General features: G+C 39.2%; 3 protein-coding genes and 1 long non-coding RNA gene across 12 annotated transcripts in view; 2 read left to right on the top strand and 2 right to left on the bottom strand.

Annotated features, from left to right (window-relative positions):
* The window catches only part of NUDT9 (nudix hydrolase 9), a 33,243-nt gene extending 29,593 nt beyond the window's left edge, over positions 1-3,650 (top strand). For all 9 annotated transcript variants that reach the window (XM_008267622.4, XM_002717030.5, XM_070047880.1 and 6 more), the window contains one exon: positions 3,007-3,650. In XM_008267622.4, the coding sequence (XP_008265844.2) occupies positions 3,007-3,185 (179 nt within the window). In that variant the 3' untranslated portion in view covers positions 3,186-3,650. The remainder of the gene's footprint in view (positions 1-3,006) is intronic.
* A 1,143-nt stretch (positions 3,651-4,793) lies between these two features.
* LOC138843538 (uncharacterized) lies at positions 4,794-26,516 on the top strand. Its single transcript, XR_011378351.1, has 2 exons — positions 4,794-5,049; positions 25,645-26,516. It is a non-coding gene; the product is annotated as an uncharacterized lncRNA (long non-coding RNA).
* SCPPPQ1 (secretory calcium-binding phosphoprotein proline-glutamine rich 1) lies at positions 6,711-17,148 on the bottom strand. Its single transcript, XM_070047882.1, has 8 exons — positions 17,102-17,148; positions 16,079-16,149; positions 13,688-13,720; positions 13,524-13,601; positions 11,710-11,748; positions 10,729-10,755; positions 7,390-7,419; positions 6,711-7,311 (listed from the first exon to the last, which is right to left on the bottom strand). The coding sequence occupies exons 2-8, from the start codon at positions 16,133-16,135 to the stop codon at positions 7,258-7,260; spliced, it is 318 nt and encodes a 105-aa protein (XP_069903983.1). The 5' UTR covers positions 16,136-16,149; positions 17,102-17,148; the 3' UTR covers positions 6,711-7,257.
* Positions 21,502-27,865, bottom strand: part of SPARCL1 (SPARC like 1) — a 44,374-nt gene continuing 38,010 nt past the window's right edge. Inside the window, exon 11 of the mRNA XM_002717029.5 lies at positions 21,502-21,946. Within this exon, the coding sequence (XP_002717075.2) occupies positions 21,918-21,946 (29 nt within the window). The 3' untranslated portion in view covers positions 21,502-21,917. The remainder of the gene's footprint in view (positions 21,947-27,865) is intronic.

The following is a 27,865-nucleotide window of genomic DNA, read 5'->3' as shown; positions in this document are numbered from 1 at the left end:
AACCAGAACTGGAAGTAAAAACCTTACAGATATTATTAGTTCTGATAAAGAACATGATGTTAGAGGAAGCTTTTCTTTAGATAATAATGAGAACTTCAATTTAATTTTTGGACCAAAGTTTACTTTTTTCAAAAAGATTTGTTTATTTGAAAGTTAGGGTTACAGAGAGAGAGGGAGAGACCAAGAGAGAGATCTTCCATTTTCTGGTTCACTTCCCACATGGCCACAACAGCCAGGGTTGGCCCAGGCCAAAGCCATGATCCAGGAGCTTCATCCGGGTCTCTCGTGTGGGTGGTGGGAGCCCAGACACTTTGGCCATCCTCCGCTGCTTTTCCTGGGCCATTAACAGGGAGTTGAATTGAACGTGGAGCAGCTGGGACATGAACTGGAGCTCACATGGGATGTGCTGTCACAAAATGCTGGCCCCTAAAGTTAATTCTCGTTCTCTATTGATGGTTGGTTGTTGTAGTTATAATGAGAGTACACAAAGAGGAACCATTTTAGCAGTGACATTTAGAAACTTGTATGCTAAAGGATTAGTTCTTTTTTTTTATTTGACAGGTAGAGTTAAAGACAGTGAGAGAGACAGAAAGGTCTTCCTTCCATTTGTTCACTCCCCAAATGGCCGTTATGGCTGGCACAGTGCCGATCCGAAGCCAGGAGCCAGGTGCTTCTTCCTGGTCTCCCACGCGGGTGCAGGCACCCAAGCACTTGGGCCATCCTCCACTGCCCTCCCGGGCCACAGCAGAGAGCTGTACTGGAAGAAGAGCAGCCGGGACTAGAACCTGGCGCTCATATGGGATGCCACTCTGCAGGTGGAGGATTAACCAAGTGAGCCATAGTGCCGGCCCAAGGATTAGTTCTTTTAAGCAATACCTTTATTATTTTATTGTGATTGTTATAAAAGTAGTGGTAATACATTTTATTAATAGTTATTTAGGAAATTGATGATGTGAAGAAAGAAAATATTAAAAATATTAGTTATGTTATTACTGAAAGATAATTACTGTTAATGTTTTGGTATGTCTTCTTCCAGACTTAATATAGCTTTTTAAAAAAAAATTTGTTTGTTTTGGTTTAATAAAATGAGCTAAATGGTACATTCTGCTTGCTTGATGTTTTTACTTAAAAATATATCATGGGACGGGTGGTTAAGATACCTCTCATATCAGGGTGCCTGGATTCAATACTTGGGTCAAGCTTCTAACTCCAGTTTCCTGATAATGCAGATCCTGAGAGACAGCAGTAATGGTTCAAGTAATTGGGCTTCTGTCATCCATAAGGGAGACCTGGACTGTGCTCCTGGCTCCCAGCCTTGACCCAGCCTGCTTACAGGCATTTGGGATATCTCTCCTTCTGTCTCTCTCTCTCTCTCTCTCCCCTCTGTCTACCTTAGGGAAGTAGATCTGTGTATACCGACATGGAATGATGCCCATAAATAAATATATGTATGCATATATATAAATTATGTATGAAGATCATTACTTGTGTATATTTATGACGTTTTTTCTTTTTGAGAGGTAGAGTGTTTATCAGTAGAATTTTGAACAAATTTATTTGAGAGTCAGAGAAAGAGAGTTCCTGTCCATTGGTTCATTCCTGAAATGCCCACCCACAAGCCTGAAGCTGGCAGTCAGGAGTTCCGTTCAGGCCTCCTGTGCGAATGACTGAGAGCCAACTACCTGAGCCATCACTCCCTGCTCCCTAGCATGTGCATTAGCAGAAAGCAGGAGTAGAGCTAGGACTTGAACCCAGGCACTCTGATATGGGATATAGATGTCTTAACCACTAGACCAAACAAGCCTGGAGCATTTACTTTCTAAAAGCACTTGGTTGGGGCCAGTGCTGTGGCATAGCGGGTAAAGCTGCTGCCTGCAGTTCCACTTTGAATCCCAGCTGCTCTGCTTTCGATCCAGCTCTCTGCTATGGTCTGGGAAAGCAGTACAAGATGGCTGAAGAACTTGGGACCCTGTACCTGTGTAGGAGACCCAGAAGAAGTTCCTGGCTTTAGATTGGCCCAGCTCCTGCTGTTGGGGCCATTTGAGGAATGAACCAGCAGGTGGAAGACCTTTCTCTCTGTTTCTCCCTCTCACTGTAACTATAACTCTACCTCTCAAATAAATAAAATCTTTTTTTTTAAAAAAGCACTTGGTAAACATTGCCAAATTTTCATATAAAAATGTGCTATTTACATCCTGTATTGTGATGGAGAGCACTTATTTTTAATTTTTTATAATTATAGCTAGAAATATTTTTTTAAAAGATTTATTTTATTTATGTGAAAGAGTTACAGAGAGAGAGGTAGAGCCAGAGAGAGAGAGGTCTTCCATTCTGTTGGTTTACTCCCCAAGTGACCGCAATGGCCAGAGCTGAGATGATTGGAAGCCAGAAGCCAGGAGCTTCTTCCGGGTCTCCCATGTGAGTATAGGAGCCCAAGGACTTGGGCCATCTTCTGCTGCTTTCCCAGGCCATAGCAGAGAGCTGGATCGGAAGTAGACTCAAACCGGCACCCATATGGGATGCCGGCGCTGCAGGCTGGGGTTTTAACCCGCTGAGCCACAACGCCGGCCCCTAGAAATATTTTTATACCTGTATTTACATATAAATATTTTTTGTTGGTTTCTAATTTGTTATCATGTATAGAAAAGTCCACTTACTTTAAAGCTATAAAAGGAGTCACCAGTTATTTGTTCTTTTTTTACATTTAGGTCTGTAACCCTTTTGAGATTTATTTTGGTATAAAATTTCATACTCATAAAATTTTTTAAAGGATAGTATTCTTTTTAAAAAGAAACTCTTATTGGTACATCTACATAAAATTTAGGAACTTGGTAGAACTTTGGACATTTTGGAATATTTTAGTTTGTAATTCACTTTGTCACCCAATACAGTGATAATTTAAGATTAATTTTAGTAAAAATACTTGAAGATAACACAATTATGCTGAAAAAAGAAATGAATAAATGAATTTCTTTTCCTTAGTGTTGGTTTTTCTTTGGTAATCAGGTGAGATAATGGACAGTATTACCCTAGAAGCTGGAGATGATGCTGGAAAAGTGAAATGGGTGGACATCAGCGATAAACTGAAGCTTTATGCCAGTCACTCTCAATTCATCAAACTTGTGGCAGAGAAACGAGATGCACACTGGAGTGAGGAGTCTGAAGCTGGCTGTCATGGGTCATAGCTGGTGGCCTGTTTGCGTACCAGAGGCCAACCACGGAGCACATACTAAGACGAAGGCACTAGCACAGAACTCAGACCAGGGAACTGCACAAGGTAGCCTGCTTGGCCTATGCACTTTCACAACTTTATTCTGTGAAGAATCCTAATCAGAATAAATTCCATTTCGCCATACCTGCTGCTTTCCCTGTGGTTCCTGTTTGCTGTTCTTTTTCCCACTGCTCTGAGGCCTAAAATATTCCTATCACATCAATCTCCTATAGGAGCAGTACCACCACTGAATGTGTAATTTAGTGTCAGTCTGGTTTTTCTTTAAATTATTTGTTTCATATTTTGCTTTGCATGACCTTATACTGAAATTCATTTCAAAAGCAAAAACTTGCTATATGCTTGCCCATAATCATCAGTTTTATGAAAAATTTCAGTTACTCTGAATAAATAAAGGTCAATAAAGGTCAAGATCAACAAACAACAGATCATATTCTCATTTTTAGTAAATCTTAATTTAAAAATATGTCTAAGAAATTCATAGTTAATTCCGTTGATTTCATTCTACTCTACTGTATTTATGAGGTGTTTGTGGGTTAGTGTTTTTTTGTTAGGAAGAAAATGGTAAGGCTTAAAGTTAGTTTTTGAGAGACATGTAGTTACTATAAATCCCAGAGAAAAGGAACCAAGATCACTTGGAAGCCAGACGAGGAGAGAAAACTAACCCTTTGTCTTCTTGGTAGGCACACATTGTGGCTAAGGGTATTCATTAGGAAGTTCCGTGATACTAATTCTTGTCAGTCTGAAGTAGGGACTGTCATTGTTTCATCTTTATTCCAGTCTGATTATAGATGGGACATATGAAGTAGAGAAAGTTTAGGGAATAGAATCGTGGGAGTCGTCTTCAGATAGTTGAAGCTTGCTACTTTGTAGCTAGAGGACGGAAGTGGGCCTAAGATAAAACAAAAATAGGTTTATTTATTTATTTTAAAATTTAACATAAAACTTTTTGGTTAATATGCTTGAACTGAAATAAAGGAGGCCTTTTCTACCTTCTTTGTGAATGTAAGTCTTGCTGAGAAACATTGGACTGTGAATTCAGTATGCTTTGAACCTCTCTGGGAGAATTAATAAGGCTTATGTGTGGTATTAATTTTTAAGAAGTCCTTAAAATCTTGGTCCCAAAGGCATAAAATAAGGGACTTATACTTGACAAGCATGGCCTGCTGATTGGGTGTCAGGCCGGATGAACTTCTCCCAGCTTGAGAGTGTCGGCTTCTATGTTTACAGTTTGGCAGGAGAAAATGCTTTTTCCTGACACTGAGTAGAATTCTCCACAACTGAAGCTACTTAGAAAAACTCTTCAGAAAGATTAAGCAATTCTCTGAAAAAGACATGGAAAGTGTGCCTAAAGCACATGGTCTGTGTAAATTGTTGTAAGATTTATTTGAAAGAGTGACAGAGAAGGAAGGAGAGAGAGATTTTCCATCTACTGTTTACTCCCCCAAAGCCACAACAGTCAGATCTGGACAAGGCTGAAGCCAAAAGTCAGGAACTCCATTCTGGTCTCCCAAATCGGTAGCTGGGGTTCAGGTTTTTGAGCCATCCTCCACTATCTTCCTAGGTGCATTAGCAGGAAACTGGATTGGAAGTGGAACGGTTAGAACTTGAACCAACACTCTAACATGGGATGTTGATGTTGCAAGTGGTTTAACCTGCTGTGCCACAGCACCAGCACCTCTGAACAAATTCTTTGTGCTGTTTTGGAATTTTCACTGGAACATTTAGAAAGTATGAAAAATGATTAAAAACTGCTATCAGCTGTGGATGGAAGCAGATAATCTGATAACTGTAAATATTCAGCACCATCTATAACAGAGGTAAGTCAGATTAAAATGTTAAAGAAATTCCTTAGGGAATATCTGCTATTACTAGGTAATATTCCCTACATATCCATCTTAAGTTTTTGGTATAAGGAATATCTTTTTTCTTTTAGATGCATTTAGTAAAATAAGTAGTAATAATAAATTTACTGAATATTTTTTTAAAAGATTTGTTTATTTATTTGAAAGTCAGAGTTACACAGAGAGAAAAGAAGAGGCAGAGAGAGAGAAGTCTTCCATCCACTGGTTCACTCTCCAGTTGGCCGCAACGGCTGGAGCTGCGCCAATCCGAAGCCAGGAGCCAGGAGCTTCTTTCAGGTCTCCCACACGGGTGCAGGGGCCCAAGGACTTGGGCCGTCTTCTACTGCTTTCCCATCCCATAGCAGAGAGCTGGATTGGAAGTGGAGCAGTCAGGACTTGAAACTGGGATGTTAGCACTGCAGGCAGTGGCTTTACCCACTACACCACAGCATCAGCCCCTGAATATTTATATTATATAATTTAATCCTCACAACAGTCCTGTGAAAATTAGGTGGTATTCTCATTTTATAGATAGGAAATTGATAGGTTACCCAAGATTTCATTCACTAAAATAAAATAGAGTAGGGTTTGCCTAATTACAAATCTATTCTCTGTTGTATTGTTGTATTCCCTGCTAAGGACATGAATCTTTTGTGATTTGTTACTTTAAAGTATGCAACTTGGAAGGTTATGTTACATAGGCAATAACTAGTCATGTTATCTGTAGTAATGTAGTTATGCTTTGTGATGTGAAATTTAAGGGCTACACTGATTTGGCTAGCATTTCAAAACCGTTAACATAATTTTGGCCATTTTTTTATGATAATATCTTCACCTAAGGATAAATGGTTACATTTGGTGTTTGTTTTGCCAGCTGATATTCTTGACCTTTTGGAAGCATTTCAGAGTCAAAATAGAAGTACTTGCTGAGTTTACTTAAGATCACAGTGATCCAAAATGTTAAATATTTGTTAGTGAAGGAGGGAACTTGGATATTCTATTGACTTTTAGAGGCTACTTTTGCATATTAGCTTAAGTTTTCTTGTGCTGAAGACTTCTACTGGGTGGTATTCTAAAATACTGGAGTTCTAATAAATGATTTTGAAAAGATACCACTTGAAGAAAGCATTTGTAATTAAATTGCTCTTGTTTACACTTAGTATCATTATGTTATTAATTTACTGATGTGGGTACAATCTGAGATGATAAAACTCTTATGATAAAAATATTTAAGATGTATATAATAATAAAGATATTTGGAGATTTAACTAACCTTTATGTAACTTCTGGCATAATACTGTGAGAATTATTTCTGTCAAAATAGACAATACAGGCTACAGTTATTATATGAAGATATTTTCATCATAAATCTATCTTCACACTTCCCATTTTATGGTTATTTCATTGCCAATTCATTAATGTTGGTAGAATTGTGAGTACTTGCAGTAGAAAATAATGTGATTTGGTTATGCTGATAAACAGAATCTTCAACTGTTTTGTTAGCAACATTGAGGTTAATTTCTCTTACTCAGCCTCTGAGATGCCCTGTTGCAAATATTTGAAATTGTAAGAAGGACTAAATACTTACAAAGTACAGTAAAACTTGTTAGAAGGTAAACTGTTGAGTGAAAATCCAATTTCTTTTCCAAATTTAGATTGAAAATATTTAATAACACTGTGTGTTATTTTAATTACATTGATGCAGCTATTTTAAAAAGGAATACCTTTTTAGTGTCTACATTTTTTGAGTATGTTTTTCAAATAAAAGCAAACTTGGGTGATAGCCAAAGTAGAAGTCTCAAAGTACATAGCCTTTCTACCCAGCAAACTACTGCTTTTGTGCTAAGGGAGGCATTGACTTGAGATCAGGCCGTATCCAAGTTTGGTAATTTCATAGTAGATTTTTATTATTGTTTACTTTGAATTGTTTATAAGATAAAAATAAAATGAACGTAAATTTTACTGTTTGAAATTTCTTAATATTACATACATTTCTGTCAATTTAAATTTTATGAAATAAAATGGGCATTATGAATAGAATGCTTTTTTAGATCTGCAGAAGTTTTGATCTAAATATCATGGAGGGAATTGAGTTTATGACTCATGAGTTCTAGATCAGTTTGTTTGAGTCTGCTATGTGTTTTTCTAGTTCAGATTTATCCTTACCTTTTCTGGCATTGAGTGTCACTTACTTTTATCAGTATAATCATGGAAATAAAATCTTACCCCCAAAAGGCCCTGAAAATAAAAAAAAAGTATTTACTCAACCCAATAATAAATTTATAGTTCATTAAGGTATAAAAAATAGAAGCTTACCCCAAGTTGGTTCAAAATAGAAGTTATTAACTATAAAAGAAGAAAAATCAATGATCAGTACTCCCAATTGGTTTATTTTAAAATTTAATTTAGTACAATGAAAGTTAAAGTATCTTACATATGACAATCTTTGTTTTTATTGAAAATTCCAATTTTATTATTATTTGTATAAGATTTTAAAATGAAGATGCACTATCTTAATTTACATTCACAGAAGTATTTTCTTCTTTCTAATAACTGTTTTCCATATATTTTAAAGTTATAACATTTATTTGAATGATTAATAAACCCACTGAGGGTCAGCATTGTGTAGTGGGTAAAGCTACCACTTGCAATACCATTGTCCCATAGGGGCACTGGTTCATGTCCCAGCTGCTCCACTTCTGGTCCAGCTCCCTGCCAATGGCTTGGAAAAAGCAGTGGAAGATGGCCCAAATGCTTGGGCCCCTCTACTCAGGTGGAAGACCTGGAAGAAGTTCCTGGCTCCTGGCCTAGCCATGGCCTTTGACACCATGTGGAGGAGTGAGCCGGTGGATGGAAGATCTCTCTCTGTCCCTCCCTTTTCTCTGTAACTCTGACTTTCAAATAAATAAACATATCTTTAAAAAAAAAAAATTACTGGAGTCAGGCATTTTGTGCAGCTGTTAAGACACTGCTTAGGATACCATATTCCATATTGTTCTGGCTGGGTTTGAGTCCTGGTTCTCCTTCTGATTCAACTTCATGCAGTGTGTACCCTGGGAGGCAGCAGGTGATGGACCTAGTGCTTGGGTCCTGGAGAGACCTGGATTGAGTTCCAGACTCTGACTTCAGCCCAGTCCAGTCCTGGCTGTTGTGGGCTATGGTACTTACAGAGCTGTCAGTCTGAGAATGTGTGCAAGAATATTTAAGGTAAGCCCTGTCCCAGCCTTGGCAGTTCTCAGGTAAAAATAATGCCGCTAGATGGTGTTTATTTGTTCTTAGAATGCTTTTCCTGCTCCCTGCCTTCATTAGGACCACTGAAGGAAAAAAAAGGGGGAGGGTCTCATCTTCACGTGGACATGGCCATTCTGTAAGTTCTGTCAGGATCCTTTTCCATGATAGGTTGTAGCCAAAAGTGCTTTAAAAATCTGTGGTAATTCGAATGAGTCAGATGTCTATGAAGTCAGTATTTTCAATGGAAGGGACATTGGAGATAAATTCATACATTTTATCTGAGATCTCAGCTAATTTGAATGTATGGGAGGAAATCTTAAAAAACTCTATGGAAAATTTATACTATTAAAAATCTGTATTTGTGGACTTTCGAGTGAAATGGTGACTAGAAGTTAACTCCCTGAGTGGTGTCCTTGCTGTGAAGACAACCTGCAGCTGGTAGCATGACCTTTCATCACATTTCTAATGGTGAACAAGGAAGTGTTCCCTGTAACTTAGCTAATGGTAACCACTAAACAAACTCTAATGGTGGCCATCCCTTAAGAAAGAGCCAGTTTCAGTTCTTAGGACCATTGTGGAAAGACCAGACCCATTGTCTGCCTCTCCGTGCATATAGGCAGGAAAGTATGGGAATGAGTGTAGGAGTGTACTCTGATTCCTTAATAATCAAGCATTAGCTACAGCCAGATGTTCTTCCATTTTCAAAGTGATTGACATCCACATGTAAATCTCTCATTTAACCCTGACTCAGTGCAGGTACCCACCTTGTAAGAAAAGTATGAAACCTGTAAGTAAAGTCACACTTAGGAAACAGCCAGCTTCGACTTCTATTTCTGCGAACAAATCCTGATTGACTAGTTGAGTACACTTTAATTTCGATTTTACAGCCAGACTTTGATTATCTCAGTCAACCAATGGATTTCAATTTCTTTTTTTACTCAAAAGTAAACATCTTTTATTTAAGTTTTCTGCATTTTGAAGATGTCATATAAATGAGATTAGAATCTAGGCTTTCCATTCATACGCCAGTGTTTTAGTGATGTTTTGATGTAAAGATGAACCTGGCTAATTTTGGAATCAACAGTAAATAATCATTGAAGGTCATTTCCTCAAAAAAAAAATTTAGAAATATGCTAGAAGCTTAATGATTTTCCCTTTGGAAATGGGCTAATGATGTTGCTTAAACAGTAGAGTGTAGAAGAGCACTGGCAATTTGCAAAATTCTTAAACTCCTGATTAATTAGGTTCAAAAGCTTCCTGTTTGAATTTTCTGTGACATTTAAACATTCTTCAAGATGGTTGCCTTTAGCCAGTCTGTTGAATAATCCTGAAAAATTTATCTTGGTCACAGAAATGATTAAGGTTTTAACTTTCTGACGTTTTTACAAAATATTCCTGATTCTCAGCTACTATCAGTTCTAAAATGATCCATTTTGTTAATAGTATTTTAAAGAAAAAATCCTAGATTGAATATTTTTCTATTGTGAGATCTTGATTTTAGACTGTGTTTTAGCCAGAGCTGAAATTTTTTGGTGTTAAATTTTGAAACTTTTCAAACATTTTTCCTGTTTTCATAAACTAAGATTGTAACTTAGCTATCAATGAAGGACCTCATAAAAATTGAATTATGTGTAATTCATTAAAAACATCTGTTGAGATTTAGATTTTATAATTTTTTTTGACAGGCAGAGTTAGTGAGAGAGAGAGACAGAGAGAAAGGTCTTCCTTCCGTTGGTTCATCCCCAAAATGGCTACTACGGCCAGCGCGCTGCGCCGATCTGAAGCCAGGAGCCAGGTGCTTCCTCCTGGTCTCCCATGCAGGTGCAGGGCCCAAGGACTTGGGCCATCCTCCACTGCCTTCCCGGACCACAGCAGAGAGGTGGACTGGAAGAGGAGCAACCAGGACAGAACCAGCGCCCCAACTGGGACTAGAACCTGGAGTACCGGTGCCGCAGGCAGAGGATTAGCCTACTGAGCCGTGGCGCTGGCCTAGATTTGATAATTTTTAATGTATTATGTTCATTCTTGTGAAAAAATAATCACATATATTTTGTCTTTTCTAAAGAAATTTACTTTGTGACCCTGAGTCTCCTGACTCTTTTCTATTACTGTGCTAAGTTCTAATCAGTCTGGACCCAGCTTAGCTTCTGAGATCGGATAAGCACACTGGGTGGTGGTACGTGTGGTGGTGAGACTATACTCTCAGTCTCATCAGTGCTAGAAGAAATTTTTTTGTTGATTTATAGTTTGCCTGAAGTGAGTAAATGAATGTGAACTCCTATGCATTGATATGTTTGGCTTTGCATTAACAGCACTGCTTAATTTTGTGTCCAAATGAATTAGACTAATAAAGACAATAATTTTATAGGATATTGAGTAATATTTTTACAAACTTTATAAATTAATAGGGCAGAATATATTTACCGCTATAAAATCATTAGGTGTCAGGGCCTAGAATAAACGAAACACAAATAAGAAGATGTAATTCAGCATCTTATCTCTCCTGTAAGTGAAAAGATACTTTTTATAGTGGTTAGCATTTCTAAAATCCCACCAGGATTCATATTCACTTATACTTCATGTGCTCTTCCTCCCCCTACAAACCTGTCTCTGGAGACATAGTCTTTATTTTTCTTTGTGGCCTATAGGTGTGGCAAGGAGTTCATGAAAAATCATTAAACCTATGCTTACTAGGCTGGAAAAAATACTATATTCTGGGATCACTTTATGAATAAAGAAACTTTAATAATGTTATGTCCTGTATTGTAATAGGAGTACCATGTAAACATTTGGAAAATATATTCTCTCCCCCTTTCTTTGGCTTTGTGACTGAAATCAATCTCATGTAATTATCACTAATTCAGTAATACTTGGTCAAAATAAAATTTAAACATACTGTTTATACCATGACCAACTTTAAGTCTAGTTTAAAAGCATGTAGAAGAGATTACATTTTTACTTAGAATGTACTTCTCCCCTATTAATAGCTAATGTAAGCATACTATGTTGGAGGTGAAATGGAATTTTAAATCATCTCTTCTCCCTTTTCTGTATTCTAGAAGAAGGGAAGGCTCAAAGGAGTCTAAGATTACTCCAAGTTTATACTGGGCAACTGACTGGGGGCTTGCATCTCCAGATTACTTGACTTCAAATCAGATGGTTTCTTACTGCTCCCCAGGGTTTATTCACATGATCACTGGAAGTTTAGGTCTTACATGATTCAGCTTTCAAGGTAAATGGGGTTTTTATATTAATTAGTATCAATAACTAATAGTGCTCAAAAGAGAGTATCAATGATTAATTCTTGCTTATCAAATCCCTCTCCAAATAAATGTAAAGAAAGTTACAGTTTTTATTTTATATTAATTTAGATACTTTCTTAAGGGAATCTTTAAGCATAATTACCTGATTTGGATCATAAGGAAAAGGTAAAGGTATTGGAATCTACAAAAAAAAAAAAAAAAAAAAAAAAAAAGGGGAGAGTGAATGATGAACAGAAGAAAATGAACATTTTCTTTTGGCTTTTTCTGATTTCTTCATTCATTCACCAGTTATCCATCCACTTGTCCATCCACCCATGTGGCAGGTGTTGTGCAATTCTGTGTCTAACACTAGGGACAGCAATAAAAACACTTTTTAGGGTATAGATAGTCTAGTGAGTTTTATATAATTCTTTGTCTTTCAAGAAGTATGGTTATTTTGTTTGCTCAATCCTTCAGCTCAGGAATCTGTCTTAAGCATCAGTTCTTGTAATTTCAACAGTTTCTCTAAGGTAGAATTTTATTCTTTGCCTGCTTTTAAGAACTATACTGCCACCTGGTGGTAGGAAATTATCACTTCAAGTACTAGTGAACCTTTTTATTGATTTCCACATAGATTATGCAATTTTAGATAGAAGGTATTAATGGTGATTACTAGATTCTAATTATGAATCAAGACTCCAGGATTTTGCATGAGTTTAAAACAAATCTGATTTAATTTCAGCCAAAAAAAAAGGGAAACTCTGCACCTGGCTGCAACCAGAACCAAAAGATTAACAATTAATTATAAATGCAAGTACTTAAAAATTAAAATGTGTGAAAACATGAAAGGGAAAGAAGGATCCCATCAAGGACTGTAACTAATGACAAATCCCCATGAACCTACTTAAAGTTGAGAGAAGCAATTTGAAATCAAATATAAGAGGAAGTGTTTAATGCATTTAGATATAAAAATGAAGTCATGCAAATCATGTTTGCATTTTAATTAAGAATATTTAAGGAATTAAACAAATGAAGCACGGTGGTATTTTAAAATGAGTGTCCGCTTTTCAAAACATCATTGCACTTAATACATGGCCCTAATCTGTGTTGCAGCCTTGTTTTATGTCATTCTTCCTCCCTGTACTTTTTGGGTTTGTACCCATCCATCAACTTAATGTTCCTCTGCCTAGAATATCCCATTCACTCCTCATCCTTCATGACCTGGTTCAAATACCAATTCCTCTATAAAGTTTTTGACTTACAGCCCGAGCTGGCTTTTTTGTGTATCCAGGAGCACTTACTAGGCTGCTCAGCATTTTTTATTTATGAATTTCTTTTCCTCGACTGATCTGTAAACCATCTCATGCTTTTTGTTTTTTTTTTTTTCAACATTCATCGTTTATCCTATTATGTAGTAGACATTCAGTAAGTATTAGCTGAATGAATGCAACCTGTCTCTTACCACAAGCATGCTATATATAAAGGGAGTTCTACTGAGTATTCAGTATTGCCTGACTCTCATTGAAAAAAATTTGTAAGGATCCAGATATTAGGAGAGATTAGAGAGAGTCCACAAGAAGAGCCAGATAATTATGTTGCTTGACCAAAGAACTGGAAAATAACTTTTGAAAGGAAAGAAGTGAGGTTAAGAATTAATTAAGAATGGACATACAAAGAGATTTGTATGCTCTTCATGAAGAGTACCTAGGCTTATCAGTCAACGCAAGTAATTCAACCCAAACAGCGTTTTGAAGAGAAGCACAGAGAGGCTCTGGAAGAGGTTGCAGCGGGTTGGAGGGGACTCACTGACTCCTCGTCATACTCTCCCACCAGCTCTGCAGGGAGCCGAGTGTGAACAGCTGATGCCTGGCGACCTCTTAAACCTCACATTTCTGTATCCAAAGTTGGCAAATTTCTCAGCCATCTTCCAACTAATAACTACCGTCGCAGCTTGAGATTCCTCTCCCTGGTGCTTACCAGAGGCAGTGGTGGCGAGGGAGGCAAGGGGATCTGAGGAAAAAGCGGTGGCACTTGGGGTGGGTAAAAGGTAAATCTCTGTAGAGAGAGACACGATGTTAGACATACAGACGACTGCAAACTTCAAATGAATGCATCATGTGAAAATACAAGTAGACGTTTACCTGTTCACTGGAACTTCCTCCGAATTGTTGAAGCTGGTAAAACAATAGCAACAAGGTAAAGCAGCCTATGACGATCTACTACACATTGAAGGGAGGTTTTATTCTCAATGAGAATAGGTAGTAAGCCGCTGCTGAGCGTTAGCCCCATCAGAGATGGAACTTCACCTCGGAAGTGCAACACAGTTGAATGTGTGACAGGGAAAAGCTGAATATAATTTTGCTCAAAGAATTAGAACACTGAGTTCTTCTTGACTTTAAACTTATATCCAAAGAATACTTTTATTTTACATTTCTTTTTTTAAAAATTTTTAAAATTAAAAAATTTGACAGGCAGAGTTAGACAGAGAGAGAGAGAGAGAGAGAGAGAGAGAGAGAAAGGTCTTCCTTTTTCCATTGGTTCACCCTTCAAATGGCTGCCAGGTGCTTCTTAAGATTAATTATGTGTTTCATGCCTTAAGAAATCTGAAAATCAAGTGTTCTTGGTTTAGTTTTCAGCATGTATGCATTAAACATGAAAGGCATATGGAAGAGTGAATTTATATTCTTTATCCCCAAACACACATTTTGAAATCTCTTTGTGTCCTTTAGAAGCTCCTCTGTTAACAAATATGCAGAGGAGAGAGTTTGTTGCCTAAGTGGTGTCCTTCCTTTTCAGACCGTAATACAGATCCTACTCATGGATCTCATTATATGTCAGAAGTCACAGCTGTAGTCAATTGATGGCAGAGGTCTGCAAAGTGAAGTTAATGGTGTTTGGGGATTACTCTAAGATGCCATCATTGTAAAACACACTATTCATCTATTACCAAAAATGAGAAGCACTGTTGTTAGACTGGCTCAATACTTTATCACATCATGTTTGTAAGGCACATCTCAATTTCAGAGATGCTTAAGTATGAAAAAAGCATATACTAGAATTAATGGAATATGTAAACTGCAGGAAACAGGAGCATCATAATCTTAAAAGAACAAGTGAATAGAAATTGCCTGAAGCCTTAGACAATTACAACACTATCCACTTGGGCAATAAGGACAGTGGTCTAAAGAAACAATTTTTCTTGTTTGTTTTCCAGGGGCACTAAATATGGATGCTGGTTTTTAAAAATTGAATTTTTAAAACTTTATATGTAGGCCGGCGCTGCAGCTCAATAGGCTAATCCTCCACCTAGCGGCGTCGGCACACCGGGTTCTAGTCCCGGTCGGGGCGCCGGATTCTGTCCTGGTTGCCCCTCTTCCAGGCCAGCTCTCTGCTGTGGCCTGGGAGTGCAGTGGAGGATGGCCTAAGTCCTTGGGCCCTGCACCCCATGGGAGACCAGGAGAAGCACCTGGCTCCTGGCTTCGGATCAACGTGGTGCGCCGGCTGCAGCGCGGCGGCCATTGGAGGGTGAACCAACGGCAAAGGAAGACCTTTGTCTCTGTCTCTCTCACTGTCCACTCTGCCTGTTAAAAAAAACAAAACAAAACAAAACAAAAACAACACTTTATATGTAAGCCTTTCAGGATATTTCCATATGAGGGACTCAAAAACCAGTTGTATTTTTTTTTTTTTTTCCTGACAGGCAGAGTGGACAGTGAGAGAGAGAGACAGAGAGAAAGGTCTTCCTTTGCCGTTGGTTCACCCTCCAATGGCCGCCGCGGCCGGCGCACCACGCTGATCCGAAGGCAGGAGCCAGGTGCTTCTCCTGGTCTCCCATGGGGTGCAGGGCCCAAGGACTTAGGCCATCCTCCACTGCACTCCCTGGCCACAGCAGAGAGCTGGCCTGGAAGAGGGGCAACCAGGACAGAACCCGGTGCCCCAACTGGGACTAGAACCCGGTGTGCTGGCGCCGCAAGGTGGAGGATTAGCCTAGTGAGCCACAGCGCCGGCTCAGTTGTAGTCTTAAATTTTCATTTCCATGAAATCAAATCTGAAAGGAAATATCCTTTGGTGTCAGCATTTCTCCAGAACAGCCTTTAAAGAAAACCCAAGATGGTCTGGGGCTGGGTATTGTAGATGAAGCTCAACTCAAACTGCTTAATTGAGACCTCAGTTACTGCAGAATGCTAGTTCTGTACTGCCAAGTATGTTGAGAGCTTCCCATGTTTCAGAATTTGAGGTGCATTTTTATCATCTTCACACACCTCTAAGTTGCTCTTATTCTTTTTATAGACCTGGAAACCATAGAATAGCTCCTTGCTCAGTGTCACACTGCTGGTAAAGTAGTGCATGGAGCTGAGATGTGGACTGGGAAGAGCCTTGGACTGAGGAAGAATGGCTATTCCCCAATGCCACGACTTTCCTTGATTCTACTTTCTTTTCTTATGAAATGAAAACATAAAGTGCTGACTAGCACAAAAATACTGTGCCTCTTAAGTTGAAATTGAGCTGACAGCTGAGAAGGGAGTACTCACAGGGATGGGCGGAGCAGTGGCCATGCCCAGAAGGCCAGCCAAGATGAGAAATTTCATCCTGAAGGTTGAGCCTGGAATTGAAGGGTTAAGAGATCGTTTCTAGCAACACCTGACAAAACCCCCCCCCCCCCCATCTTATTTCATTGTAAATAGATTGTTGAGTTAGAAGTGTTGAAATAGGAGACAGACTAAAGCCTGCTTTCCAATTCAGGTTTGGTAAGTCTACAAAATAACATCTAATGTGTTTAGATGAGAAGTGCACTCTTTGGCTCCAGTATGAGCTTCCAGATCATCCTGATAACCTTACAGTTCAATCTATGCTTAAGACTGTAATCGCCAACCACAGGCTGCGTCATGCTTACTATTGGGAAATGATCCCTACTGGCTAACCCAAGATTTCTCTGTGATATGTGAATAAATCCTCCAGGTGCTCGCATCTCTGAGCCCTGCTAGGTCTCCCTGTGGTCTGGATGCTGTTATTGGCAATTATAGTTTTTCAGGAAGGAAATTGTAAAGGAAAAATTCTGTAAGGTAAAATTGGTTGGTAGAGAATAGATACAGTATAAGTAAATTCAATAAAAGAAATTTATGTGATCTTTATGGACCTGTTGGTTCTACATATAAATCTTTTTCTGTTCTTAAAATCACATTTAGTTCAGATGAATTACCTTGTAAGTTTCAAACAAGATCACTGTGCTCTGGAATTGGATTTGGGGAAAAAGAAACTTCATCATTTTCTTATTAAGATATCTCTACTATATGAGGCAAATTAAATATTTATCTAATTATTCTTGAGCTGTTTCATATATACTTAAACTCAATTCTAGTTTATCTTAGAATTTAGCCAACTTATCCTCTTTCCCTTCATTTTTCATGTTTTTTCTTTATGTTTTTTTCCTTTTCTGTATTCAAACGCCTGGTTTTCTTTTTTCCTTGATAAGTGGAAGTAATCATTAAATTATCCAACACAAGAATATCTTACATTCTTTAACTAGTAAATTATACGTATAGCTGTTTAATTACCTTTGCTTGAAATGGCCCTCGGAGCAACAAATTCAAGGAGCAGTGTGATCTCCAGTCCTTATGCCCATCTAATATTTAAGCCATATCACTAATGCCTTTGTGGTCATGGGTAATATGAGTCACAGAATTCAAAGCTAAACTACATAATTGGTTTCAGACTAGAAACTCTAATGTCTAAATCTCAGTTATACAGAGATCAGCTTACAGACTGACTACTAAGAAAGTAACTTCTCCTTGGTTGGATTAGTATCTATCACAAATAACCTACAATTAAAAATTATGACCACCAAGGATATTAAAATGCTTCTTCAGTATATCATCGTTATACACGTGGGAGCTCTAAGTGATGGAAAATAATTTTTAAATATTTACTTATTTATTGTAAAGGAAAGCTTATTTACTTATTTGCTGTATTTGAAAGCCAGAGTGCCAGAGATGAAGAAACCGAGAAAGAGATCTTCCATCTGCGGTTCGCTCCCCGAATGGGTGCAACAGTCAGAGCTGGGCCACGCTGAAACAAGGAGCCAGGAACTCCATCCTGGTCTCCTGCGTGGGTGGAAGGGGCCCAAGGACTGGCCCTTCTGCTGCTGCTTTCCCAGATATGTTAGCAGGAAGCTGGATGGAAGCAGAGCAGCTGGGTTTCCAACCAGTGCCCAAATGCGATGCCAGGATTGCAAGTAGCACCTTAACCCGCTGTCACAGCATCAGCCCCCTAAGGAAGAGACTTAAGGTACAAAATTTCAATTATTTAAAACTATTATTTTCGTTTTATTTGAGAGAGAGAGAGAGAGAGAGAGAGAGAGAGAGAATATTCCATCCATGGACCACTCCCCATATGCCTGCAACAGACGGGGCTGTGCCAGGCTGAAGCGTGGAGCCTGGGACTCAGTCTAGTTTCCCCCATGTGTGGCACAGACCCAGGTACTTACTTGAGCAGGCATCTGCTGCTTCTCTGGGTGTGCATTAGCCATAGTGGAAAGTTGGACCAGAAGTGGAGGAGCTGGGATTCAAAGCAGGCACTCCAATGGGAGATGTGGGTGTTCCAAGCAGTGACTTAACCACTGTGCTAAATTTTTGCCCCTAAATTTCTTTCTTTCTTTTCTTTTCTTTTCTTTTTTTTTTTTTTTTTTTTGGACAGGCAGAGTGGACAGTGAGAGAGAGAGATGGAGAAAGGTCTTCTTTTGCCGTTGGTTCACCCTCCAATGGCCGCTGCGGCCGGCGCACTGCGCTGATCCGATGGCAGGAGCCAGGTGCTTCTCCTGGTCTCCCATTGGGTGCAGGGCCCAAGCACTTGGGCCATCCTCCACTGCACTCCCTGGCCACAGCAGAGGGCTGGCCTGGAAGAGGGGCAACCGGGACAGAATCCGGCGCCCCGACGGGGACTAGAACCCAGTGTGCCGGCGCTGCAAGGTGGAGGATTAGCCTAGTGAGCCACGGTGCCGGCCCCTAAATTTCCATTATTAAATAATTTTTTTCATTTTAAAGTGAAAATTATTTTCAAATGAAAACATTTAATAAATATTTATGTGGTATCCTTGTCATTAAAGTCACTTTTCACTATTTTAAAATGTTTTTAAAAGCTGCCTGAAGGTGAAAGAAGTCTAATTAAAATTAATACCACCAAACATAATTTCATTCACCCAATAGCTGGGTTTCTAATTACTTAAGACCTTTCTTTTATCCATGCATAAAAATACTCTTAGGAACAGTGTTCTGACATAGTGAGTTAAGCCGCTGCCTAGACACCGGCATCCCATATAGGCACTTGTTCCAGTCCTGGCTGCTCCATTTCCAATCCAGCTCCTTGCTAATTGCCTGGGAAAAGCTGTGGAGGATGGCCCAAGTGATTGGGCCCTTGCACCCACATTGGAGACCTGGAAAAAGCTCCTGTCTCCTGACCTCAACCTAGCCCAGTCCTGGCATTTGCAGCCATCTGGGGAGTATGCCAGAGGATGGAAGATCTCTATCTCTGTGTCTCCCTCTTTCTCGCTAACTGTAACTTTCAAATAAATAAATAAATCTTTAAAAAAACTTCTGAAATTTGGAATAATTTCTAAAATTTTTTTTCTAGTAGGAAAAGTCATGAATAATATTAGGATTTTGATTAATAAAGTTGAATTTAATTAAAAAGGACATGATATGATATCGTTTTGAATAAAAACAAGTTATTGAGCTAAGAAAAGAGACAAAAAATATAATTTTGAAGTAATCACAGATTATTCTGATCGGAAAGAAACTCTCCCTGAAGTGTTGTCCATATACAAGTCCTTGGGCACATTCGGTGACCATCAGAGGTAAGGCTTTTAAGAACAACATCAAACTTTTGATTGAAAAAATAAAGACAATTGCATTGATATCTTCCATTTCAGTTAGGAAAGTATGTAAAAAATCATTTTTATCCAACTCTTGTAAGTGTTACAAAAAAATGGTGACAGATTCTCTTATTGCCTTACTTCAGACCTTGGGAAACTACTATTAGAATGTCTTTTGTACTTTTTTGGTCTAGCTTTTACTCTAATAGTTACTGAAGAAGAGCACCAATGAAACATAAATTTTCTATTATGACACCTTCTTCTGCTATCACTTTGTAGTAGTAATATTTCTCTCTCAAGTCATTGGACAACAAGATTCTCCATCCATCTGTGTGACCTTGACTTTATGTTTATGTTGAGAGAATGAAATAGAGTTTTTCACAACTTTCCTCTCCCCTAACACACAACAGGACACAAAAGCTACAAGTTGAATCAAGCAGTGCACAGTCATCCACATTTGATATAGAATTTTTCTGAAAAGCCCTTGAATTCCATTTTTCTGTTTAAAACTATATAACAACAAAGGACATTCATGAGCTGCTAATATTTTACAAGTGAATGTTTCCCATGGAAAATTTTTTGCATTCTTTTCTCTAAACAACCATGCTAACATTTTTGCTTTTAAGAGTAATGTCTAGCAACTTACTACATTATCCCTCATAGTATTTTTTTTTTGTCTGTTCTACTTAATATGACTGGTTTAATTCTGTAATTATCACACAGTTATTCTTAAGTGTTGAAAATTAACTGAAATGTGATCCCTGTTAAACATAAAAGTGGGAATAAGAGAGGGAAGAGATGTATAATTTGGGGCATGCTCGGGCTGACTTGCCCCAATTGGTAGAGTTGGAAACATACCAGGGGATTCCAATTCAATCCCATCAAGGTGGCATGTGCCAATGCCATCTCACTATTCCAAGTGATCAATTTCAGTTCACAATTGATCATAATGAAAGGACTAAGAGTCAAAGGGAGCACATAAACAAGTCTAGTATCTGCTAACACTAACCGATAGAATAAATAAAGGGGAGAGTGATCCAACATGGGAAGTGAGATACTCAGCAGACTCATAGAATGGCGGATGTCCTAAATAGCACTCTGGCCTCAGAATCAGCCCTAAAGGCACTCGGATCTGGCTGAAAAGCCCATGAGAGTATTCCAGGCATGGAAAGCCAAGACACTCTGGCAAAAAGATCTCTGTGAGTGAGATCCCAGTGGAAAGAACAGGTCTTCAAAGAGGGAGGTGCCTTTCTCTGAAGGGAGGAGAGAACCTCCACTTTGACTATGACCTTGTCTAAATAAGATAAGAGTCGGAGAACTCAAGGGGCTTCCATAGCCTTGGAAACTCATGACTGGTGCATAGGGAGATTACTGATGCCATAAACAGGAGTGTCAATTTGTAAAGTCAACAACAGGAGTCACTGTGCACTTACTCCTCATGTAGGATCTCTGTCCTTAATGTGCTGTACACTGAGGCTTAATGCTATAACGAGTACTCAAACAGTATATTTCACTTTGTGTTTCTATGGGGGTGCAAACGATTGAAATCTTTACTTAATGTACACTAAACTGATCTTCTGTAAAAAAAAAAAAAAGAAATTATCAATTCCCATCTTGACTCTCACTGGGATTAAACATGACAATAGGTCTGATCTGATTTCATCATCATTTAAAAAAAATCATCTATTATTTTTCACTTTATGTTTCTGTGTGGGAGCAAACTGTTGAAATCCTTTCTTAAGGTATACTAAGCTGATCTTCTGTATATTAAGATAATCGAAAATGAATCTTGATGTGAATGGAAGGGGAGAGGGAGTGGGAAAGGGGAGGGTTGTGGGTGGGAGGGACGGTATGGGGGGGGAAGCCATTGTAACCCATGAGTCGTACTTTGGAAATTTATATTCATTAAATAAAAGATAAAAAAAAATAAAAAAAAAATAAACTTAATAAACTCATACTTTCAAAAAAAAAGAGTAATGTCTAGGATGAACAATTATAATTTAATATGAAATATTATTGATCTTGGACACATTGGGTTGATCTTGCACACATTAATTTTTTAAATAAATGGAAGTAAATGAATAAATATTTGGATTTTATGGACTCTTTATTAGGATATTAAGATATTGAAAATAATACATGTTAACCACAAGAGAACAATATTTCATTTTCTTGATGTGCACGTGATATTATGGACAACATGAACACATTATTTTTGCAAGTTTTATAATTAGTAATTATAAGTTGAGCAGAGAGTGAAATTACTCTAAACTTCTGTTCATAAACAGTATGTAGTACTTTACATATATTGACTTAGTTTTATTTCCAAAGTTAATGTTAAATGTCAAGTGCATATACTGTTATCAAGAATTACTCTCATTGTCTTTTCATACATGCAAACATTTTGCTAAATATATACCCACAAGTATCACAGCTACGTATATTGAAGAACTAGTTAGAACAGAGGAAGATGCTGGAAAGTTTGAATTCCTTCAAATCTTATTTCAAAACAGGAGATTTTCATCTATGTCTTCTGCAAAACAAAACAAAACAAAACAAACAAACAAACATAAAACACTTTTAGAAAGAAGCCAAAGAAGTAGCATAAACAAACATTGTTGGACTTGGGGGATTAGAGAAGCCATCTAATAAGGCAGCACAGTAGTGATTCTCAACATCACCCAGGAACTCTTAAACGTGTGTCTTCCTAAGGCTTCACTCCTGTCCTTGGAGTCGGAATCACTAGGGGGTCCCTAGGCCAAGGGCATGTAGACATGAAGAAAGCTTTGCAGGTAATTCTGATGCAGGGCTGAGATCCATTGACAGATCTAGAAAAGGTTAAAGGGAGGCCCAGCCAAGGAATGCCACCTCTACTCATCCGTCAGGGAAGCTAAAATGTAACAGAAATAAATAATAATGTAGGGCCATTTAAATCATGTTTCCAAGTGAGCTGCCAGAGAATGCCTTGCCATACCTATGTCTTCACAGCAACCTCATGTGGATATAAGACCACTCCTTATCCATATGACCAACACTAACTCAGTAACTGTTAAACAACTATCTAAAGCAGATGAATTGGAAGCATACTAAATTATCACCCTATCTGGGGCACCAAGTAATTTTCTTGACAAAATAAGTCTTCATCTTGCCCAGAGGTGGGCAAGATCCTGGACTTTGATGTTTTATTTTGTCTACTAGTTGCATTTGTAAAATGGTGATAATCATTTCATTACTTAAAATTTGCTTATATTTGCACACATATTTCTTTACTTCCTCCTGTTATTTGGATCAAAGAAATCCTTCCCGTTGACCTTAAGGCTAATTCATCTACCTGTGCTCAAGATCTCTTCTCACCTTCTCAAGAGTTTCTCTCTTATATTATATTGTTAACCTTTCCTTTCCTTTTTTTTTTTTTTTTTAACATTGAGGCCCTCCCATTAGCCTTTAGAGGCTGTGTATACAGGCTTTGGAACAGTGCCTGCCGCCATGCAGCCCATCACTAAAGATTGGTTAAGTTTATGAATGAATGAATGAATAAACAAATGGAGTGCTCAAGACTCTTATTCTCAAAAATGCTTCCTCAACTCTGTACGCACCTCTAGCTCTTTCTTGCTTTCACACATTCACTCTTTACTCTTTCTCCTCTGCTGTTCATTCTCAACCAGTAGAATGGAGCTCCTACCCTACTTCACCAAAAACTGCTCTTCTCAAAGCCACCCAGGATATTCTTATCTCCCTACATCCGGTGAACAATTGGCAGCCTTATCTGTCTTGACATCTCAGCAGTTTCTGACACTGTTGATATCTTTCTCCTCTTTGAAAACCCTCCTTTGATATGGTGCTATTCTAGGTTTCTTTCTTCATTTCAGCCAAGTCTTCTCATTCCCCTCCTTCCTTTCTATCCAACTCTCTATGTTTTCTAGATCTCTTTCCATGTGACCCTAGATCCTTTTCCATGTAACTCAACACATTTTCCTTGGAGAATTAATTCCTTTCTGCTACTAATCCCTAGATAGGTATTTCAATTCCAATACTGTCTTGAAATGACGACTCATGTATTCAGCTACCAGCATTACATTTCCTTCCAACTACTTCAGGGTTCTTATCCAAAATGGAATTTGTCCCTTTTCCCAGATCTACATCTAGTCTGTGTTTTCTACCTTACTGGAAGGCCTTTCTATTTTCCTTGCCTCTCCAGAGCCAGGAACTTAGGCATAGTACTTCTCTTTCTCTCAGGCTGTCACCTGTCTTCTCCCAACCCCAACAGATTTCCTGTCAAATATTGCCTTCTTACTGCTGCTTGCTAAACGTCTTGAGGAGGATTATGTTTTTAAATACATCTTGGATATGTTATCCCCCCCCCCCCCCCCATGGTCACTCTCCAAGTTCAAGTTCTCATCAACTCTTGCCTGGATTTACTAAGACATCTTCTTAATGTTCCCTGGCCTCCCCACAGTGTAACCAGAGGAATGTTAAGTGCAAACCCAGGCGAATCATTTCTTGTTTGGTGGTCTCCAGACTTCTTAGTTAATGTCTATAATTGGCTAAGTAAGACCTACACGATCTGACTTGTTTACCTCGTTAGTACCACTTGGAAGGTTTTCCTAAAGATTAAGATGACTATATGTCAATGTCATGGACACTGAATAAATGAAGACTACTATACCTCTCAAATGAGCTCTGTTTTTACAGATGAGGAAAAATGAAATTCACTGAAACTAGGTGGCATGCCCCAATTGACATGGGTGGTTCATGACAGAGCTGGAATATTTTAGTACACCCAGTTCAGATCACAGGCAGTTAAAATTCAGGAAAACACTGGCTAACATTTATCTTCTCTTTCTGTGGATTTCTCAGCCCTGAGGGAAGGAAGGGTGTACTTACAAATAGATATTTTATTTTTTGCTTTTCCTAGCTGCATCAAAGCAGTAACTTTGTTACTTGTTCTGATTGAATATCTAATATCTGCTTTATTGGCTTATTATGTTTTAATTGCTTCCTTTCCTCAAAATAGCATGATGATGGCGAAACCACAGTGCACAAACAAGCTTATTATTAGCTTTGCAAGTCACTGGACCCTAAGCCCTTCCTGCTCCTCCCAGACAGCTGCCCAGCATGGAGCCTGGGTGAGCTTACATGCTGAAGAGCTGCCAGAAATTTTGCAAAAAACCTTCTTCCTTCAGTGAATGATCTATGTTCGAATTTGTCTTTTTATGACTTTTTTTTTAAAAAAGATTTATTTATTTATTTGAAAGGCAGAGTTACAGAGAGGCAGAGGTGGAGAGAGAGAGAGAGAGGTCTTCCATTCGATGGTTCACTCCCCAGGTGGCCGCAATAGGCCAGAGTTGTGCCAATCTGAAGCCAGGAGCCAGGAGCTTCCGCTGGGTCTCCCACGCAGGTGCAGAGACCCAAGGACTTGAGCCATCTTCTACTGCTTTCTCAGGCCATAGCAGAGAGCTGGATTGGAAGTGGAGCAGCCAGGACTTGAACTGGCTCCAATATGGGATGCCGGCACTTCAGGCCAGGGCGTTAACCTGCTGTGGGACAGTGCCAGCCCCCTTATGAGTCTTTTAAAATCATATGCCCTATGAAAGAGCATGCATAAATATTTCCTATCCTGGCTAAGTTCTTCCCTCTTGGTGATCACACACAGGTTAGGGGAAAACTGTACTTGGGTATGGTTCATCTTTTTTTTTTTTTTTTTTTTTTTGTTGTTGTTGTTATAGGTTTATTTGAGGGACAGAAAGAGAGGGAGACAGAGCTGCCTTCTGCTGGTTCATGCCCTTAACACCCACAATGACTAGGGCTGGACTAGGCTGAAGACCAGAGCTAGGAACTCAATCTAGGTTGCCAATTGAGTAGCAGGGACCCAACTACTTGAGCTGTCACCTGCTGCCCACCAAGGTCAGCATTAGCAGGAAGTTAGAGTCAGGAGCTAGAGTTGACAATTGAACCCAGGAACTTCAATATGAAATATGGCATCTTAACTGCTAGGCTAAATATTTTTAAGGATATATTTGATTTTTTTGCAGAATAATTTATATTTGTAATTTTTGTATTCTACAAACTTACTAGAAAGGAAATCGATGTTCCTTGTATGGGCCTGGTTCTTAATAGCTTATTAATTTCATATTAGTGCTAATAGTGTTCATATAGTATATGGTATCCATCTTCCAAGATGTTCTCTAGTGATCCCCTACCTTTTATGTTTTCCTCCCACACTGTCGCAAGGTTGTCCAGTGTGACCAACAGAACCATCCAGATTCCTGAACCTTGGAAACTGTGAGAGAGATTTTAAACTGCTTGGACGGGCCGACACTGTGGCACAGCAGATTAAAGTCACTGCCAGCAGTGCTGGCATCCCATATGGGCACTGGTTCAAGTCCCCGCTGCTCCACTTCTGATCCAGCTCTCTGCTATGGCCTGGGAAAGCAGTGGAAGATGGCCCAAGTCCTTGGGCCCCTGCACCTGCATGGGAGACCAGGAAGAAGCTCCTGGCTCCTGGCTTCGGATTGGCTCAGCTCCGGCCATTGTGGCCAATTGGGGAGTGAACCAGTGGATGGAAGACCTCTCTCTCTCTCTCTCCCTCTCTCTCTCTCTCTCTCTCTGTGTGCAACTCTGACTTTCAAATAAATAAATAAATAAATCTGTATTAAAAAACTGCTTGGAAACTGTGAGAGAGGTTTTACACTGCTAAGTGTGGGTCATTTGTTACTCAGAATTGACAACTAATAACCAGAACTAGGTGCCTACAGAATTAGCCCTTTTGGGGCTAGTGCTGTGGCACAGTGGGTTAAAGCCCTGGCCTGAAGCGCCCGCATCCCATATGGGCGCTGGTTCTAGTCTCAGCTGCTCCTCTTCCGATCCAGCTCTCTGCTATGGCCTGGGAAAGCAGTGGAGGATGGCCCAAGTCCTTGGGCCCCTGCACCCGCGTGGGAGACCTAGAGGAAGCTCCTGGCTCCTGGCTTCGGATTGGCACAGCTCTGGCCATTGTGACCCTCTGGGGATTGAATCAACAGATGGAAGACCTCTCCCTCTCTCTGGTTCTCCTCTCTCTGTGTAACACTGACTTTCAAATAAATAAAATAAATCTTTAAAAAAAATTAGTTCTTTTTTATTTTGCTTGTTATCATTGTGCTTGTTTCACAGAATAATATTATAGAGGAAAACACTAACCATTTTGAGTTACCTATTTATCAAATGCCTAAGTCCTCCTACCTTCAGTTCTTTCTACTACAAAGGGATTGTACATTTGCATGAAGAATATTTTTAAAGTGAAGATCACACACGTTACCTCTTTTTGAGAAATTCTGATCTTTGATTAACTTGTTTTTCTTTACTGCTGCATATTCATCTCACATGTATGTCATAAACGTATCTCTGATGTAGAGATTTGATGGTCATTGTTGACTTACATTCTGTGAGCAGTTTTGAATGCTCGCTTTTGGAGAATTTTTTGTTTATTTGATAGGAAGAGTGGACAGTGAGAGAGAGAGACAGAGAGAAAGGTCTTCCTTTACTGTTGGTTCACCCTCCAATGGCTGCTGTGGCCGGTGCACCACGCTGATTTGAAGCCAGGAGCCAGGTGCTTCTCCTGGTCTCCCATGTGGGTGCAGGGCTCAAGGTCCTGGGTCATCCTCCACTGCACTCCCTGGCCACAGCAGAGAGCTGGCCTGGAAGAGGGGCAACCGGGACAGAATCCGGCACCCCAACCGGGACTAGAACCTCGTGTGCCGGCACCTCAAGGCGGAGGATTAGCCTAGTGAGCCACGACGCCGGCGTGGGGCATTTTTAATATCTTGCTTTTTCAAAAACATGCTTGCTTGTAAAAAGTCAACTCTAACTTAGGAAAATAAAAGGAAGGAGATTGAGACATAACCCAGGGACCCGCGTTGTGGTACAGCTGCTTCTTACGATGCCGATATTCCATATGGGAGCACTGGTTTGAGTCCTGGCCACTCTGCTTCCAATCCAGCAGCTGCTAATGCACACGGGAGGCAACAAAAGATGGCCCAAGTCTTTGGACGCCTGCCAAGGATGTGGGAGACAAGGATGGAAATCCCGGCTGCTGGCTTTGGCCTGGCCCAGTCCTGAGTGTTGCCATCATTTAGGGAGTGAACTAGTGGATGGAAGATCGATCTCTTGCTCCCTCACTCTATCTCTTTATATCTCTCTTCCCTGTTTTGCCTTTCAAATAAATAAAAATTAAAAAGAAGATATAACCCAACAAATTTATATTTTAATTTATATATTTAATTTATATATTTAATAAAATCTACATTGTAATTTCTCCATTGCATGGATAAACAAAGAACCCTCTGATCCTTGTCCCCTGCCCATGTCTGCACGCCCATCACTGAAGCTGCAGTCAGCTGTGGATTAAAGTATCTGGGCACAAGGGTTGGCGTAAGATCCAGTCTTTAGCTGTCAGTAATGAATTTTAAGATGTCTT

The sequence above is a fragment of the Oryctolagus cuniculus genome, chromosome 8 (assembly GCF_964237555.1).
Source record: "Oryctolagus cuniculus chromosome 8, mOryCun1.1, whole genome shotgun sequence".
Lineage (NCBI taxonomy): Eukaryota > Metazoa > Chordata > Mammalia > Lagomorpha > Leporidae > Oryctolagus > Oryctolagus cuniculus.
The sequence above is the reverse complement of the archived record's forward strand: the minus strand, read 5'-3'. Positions and strand labels throughout refer to the sequence as shown.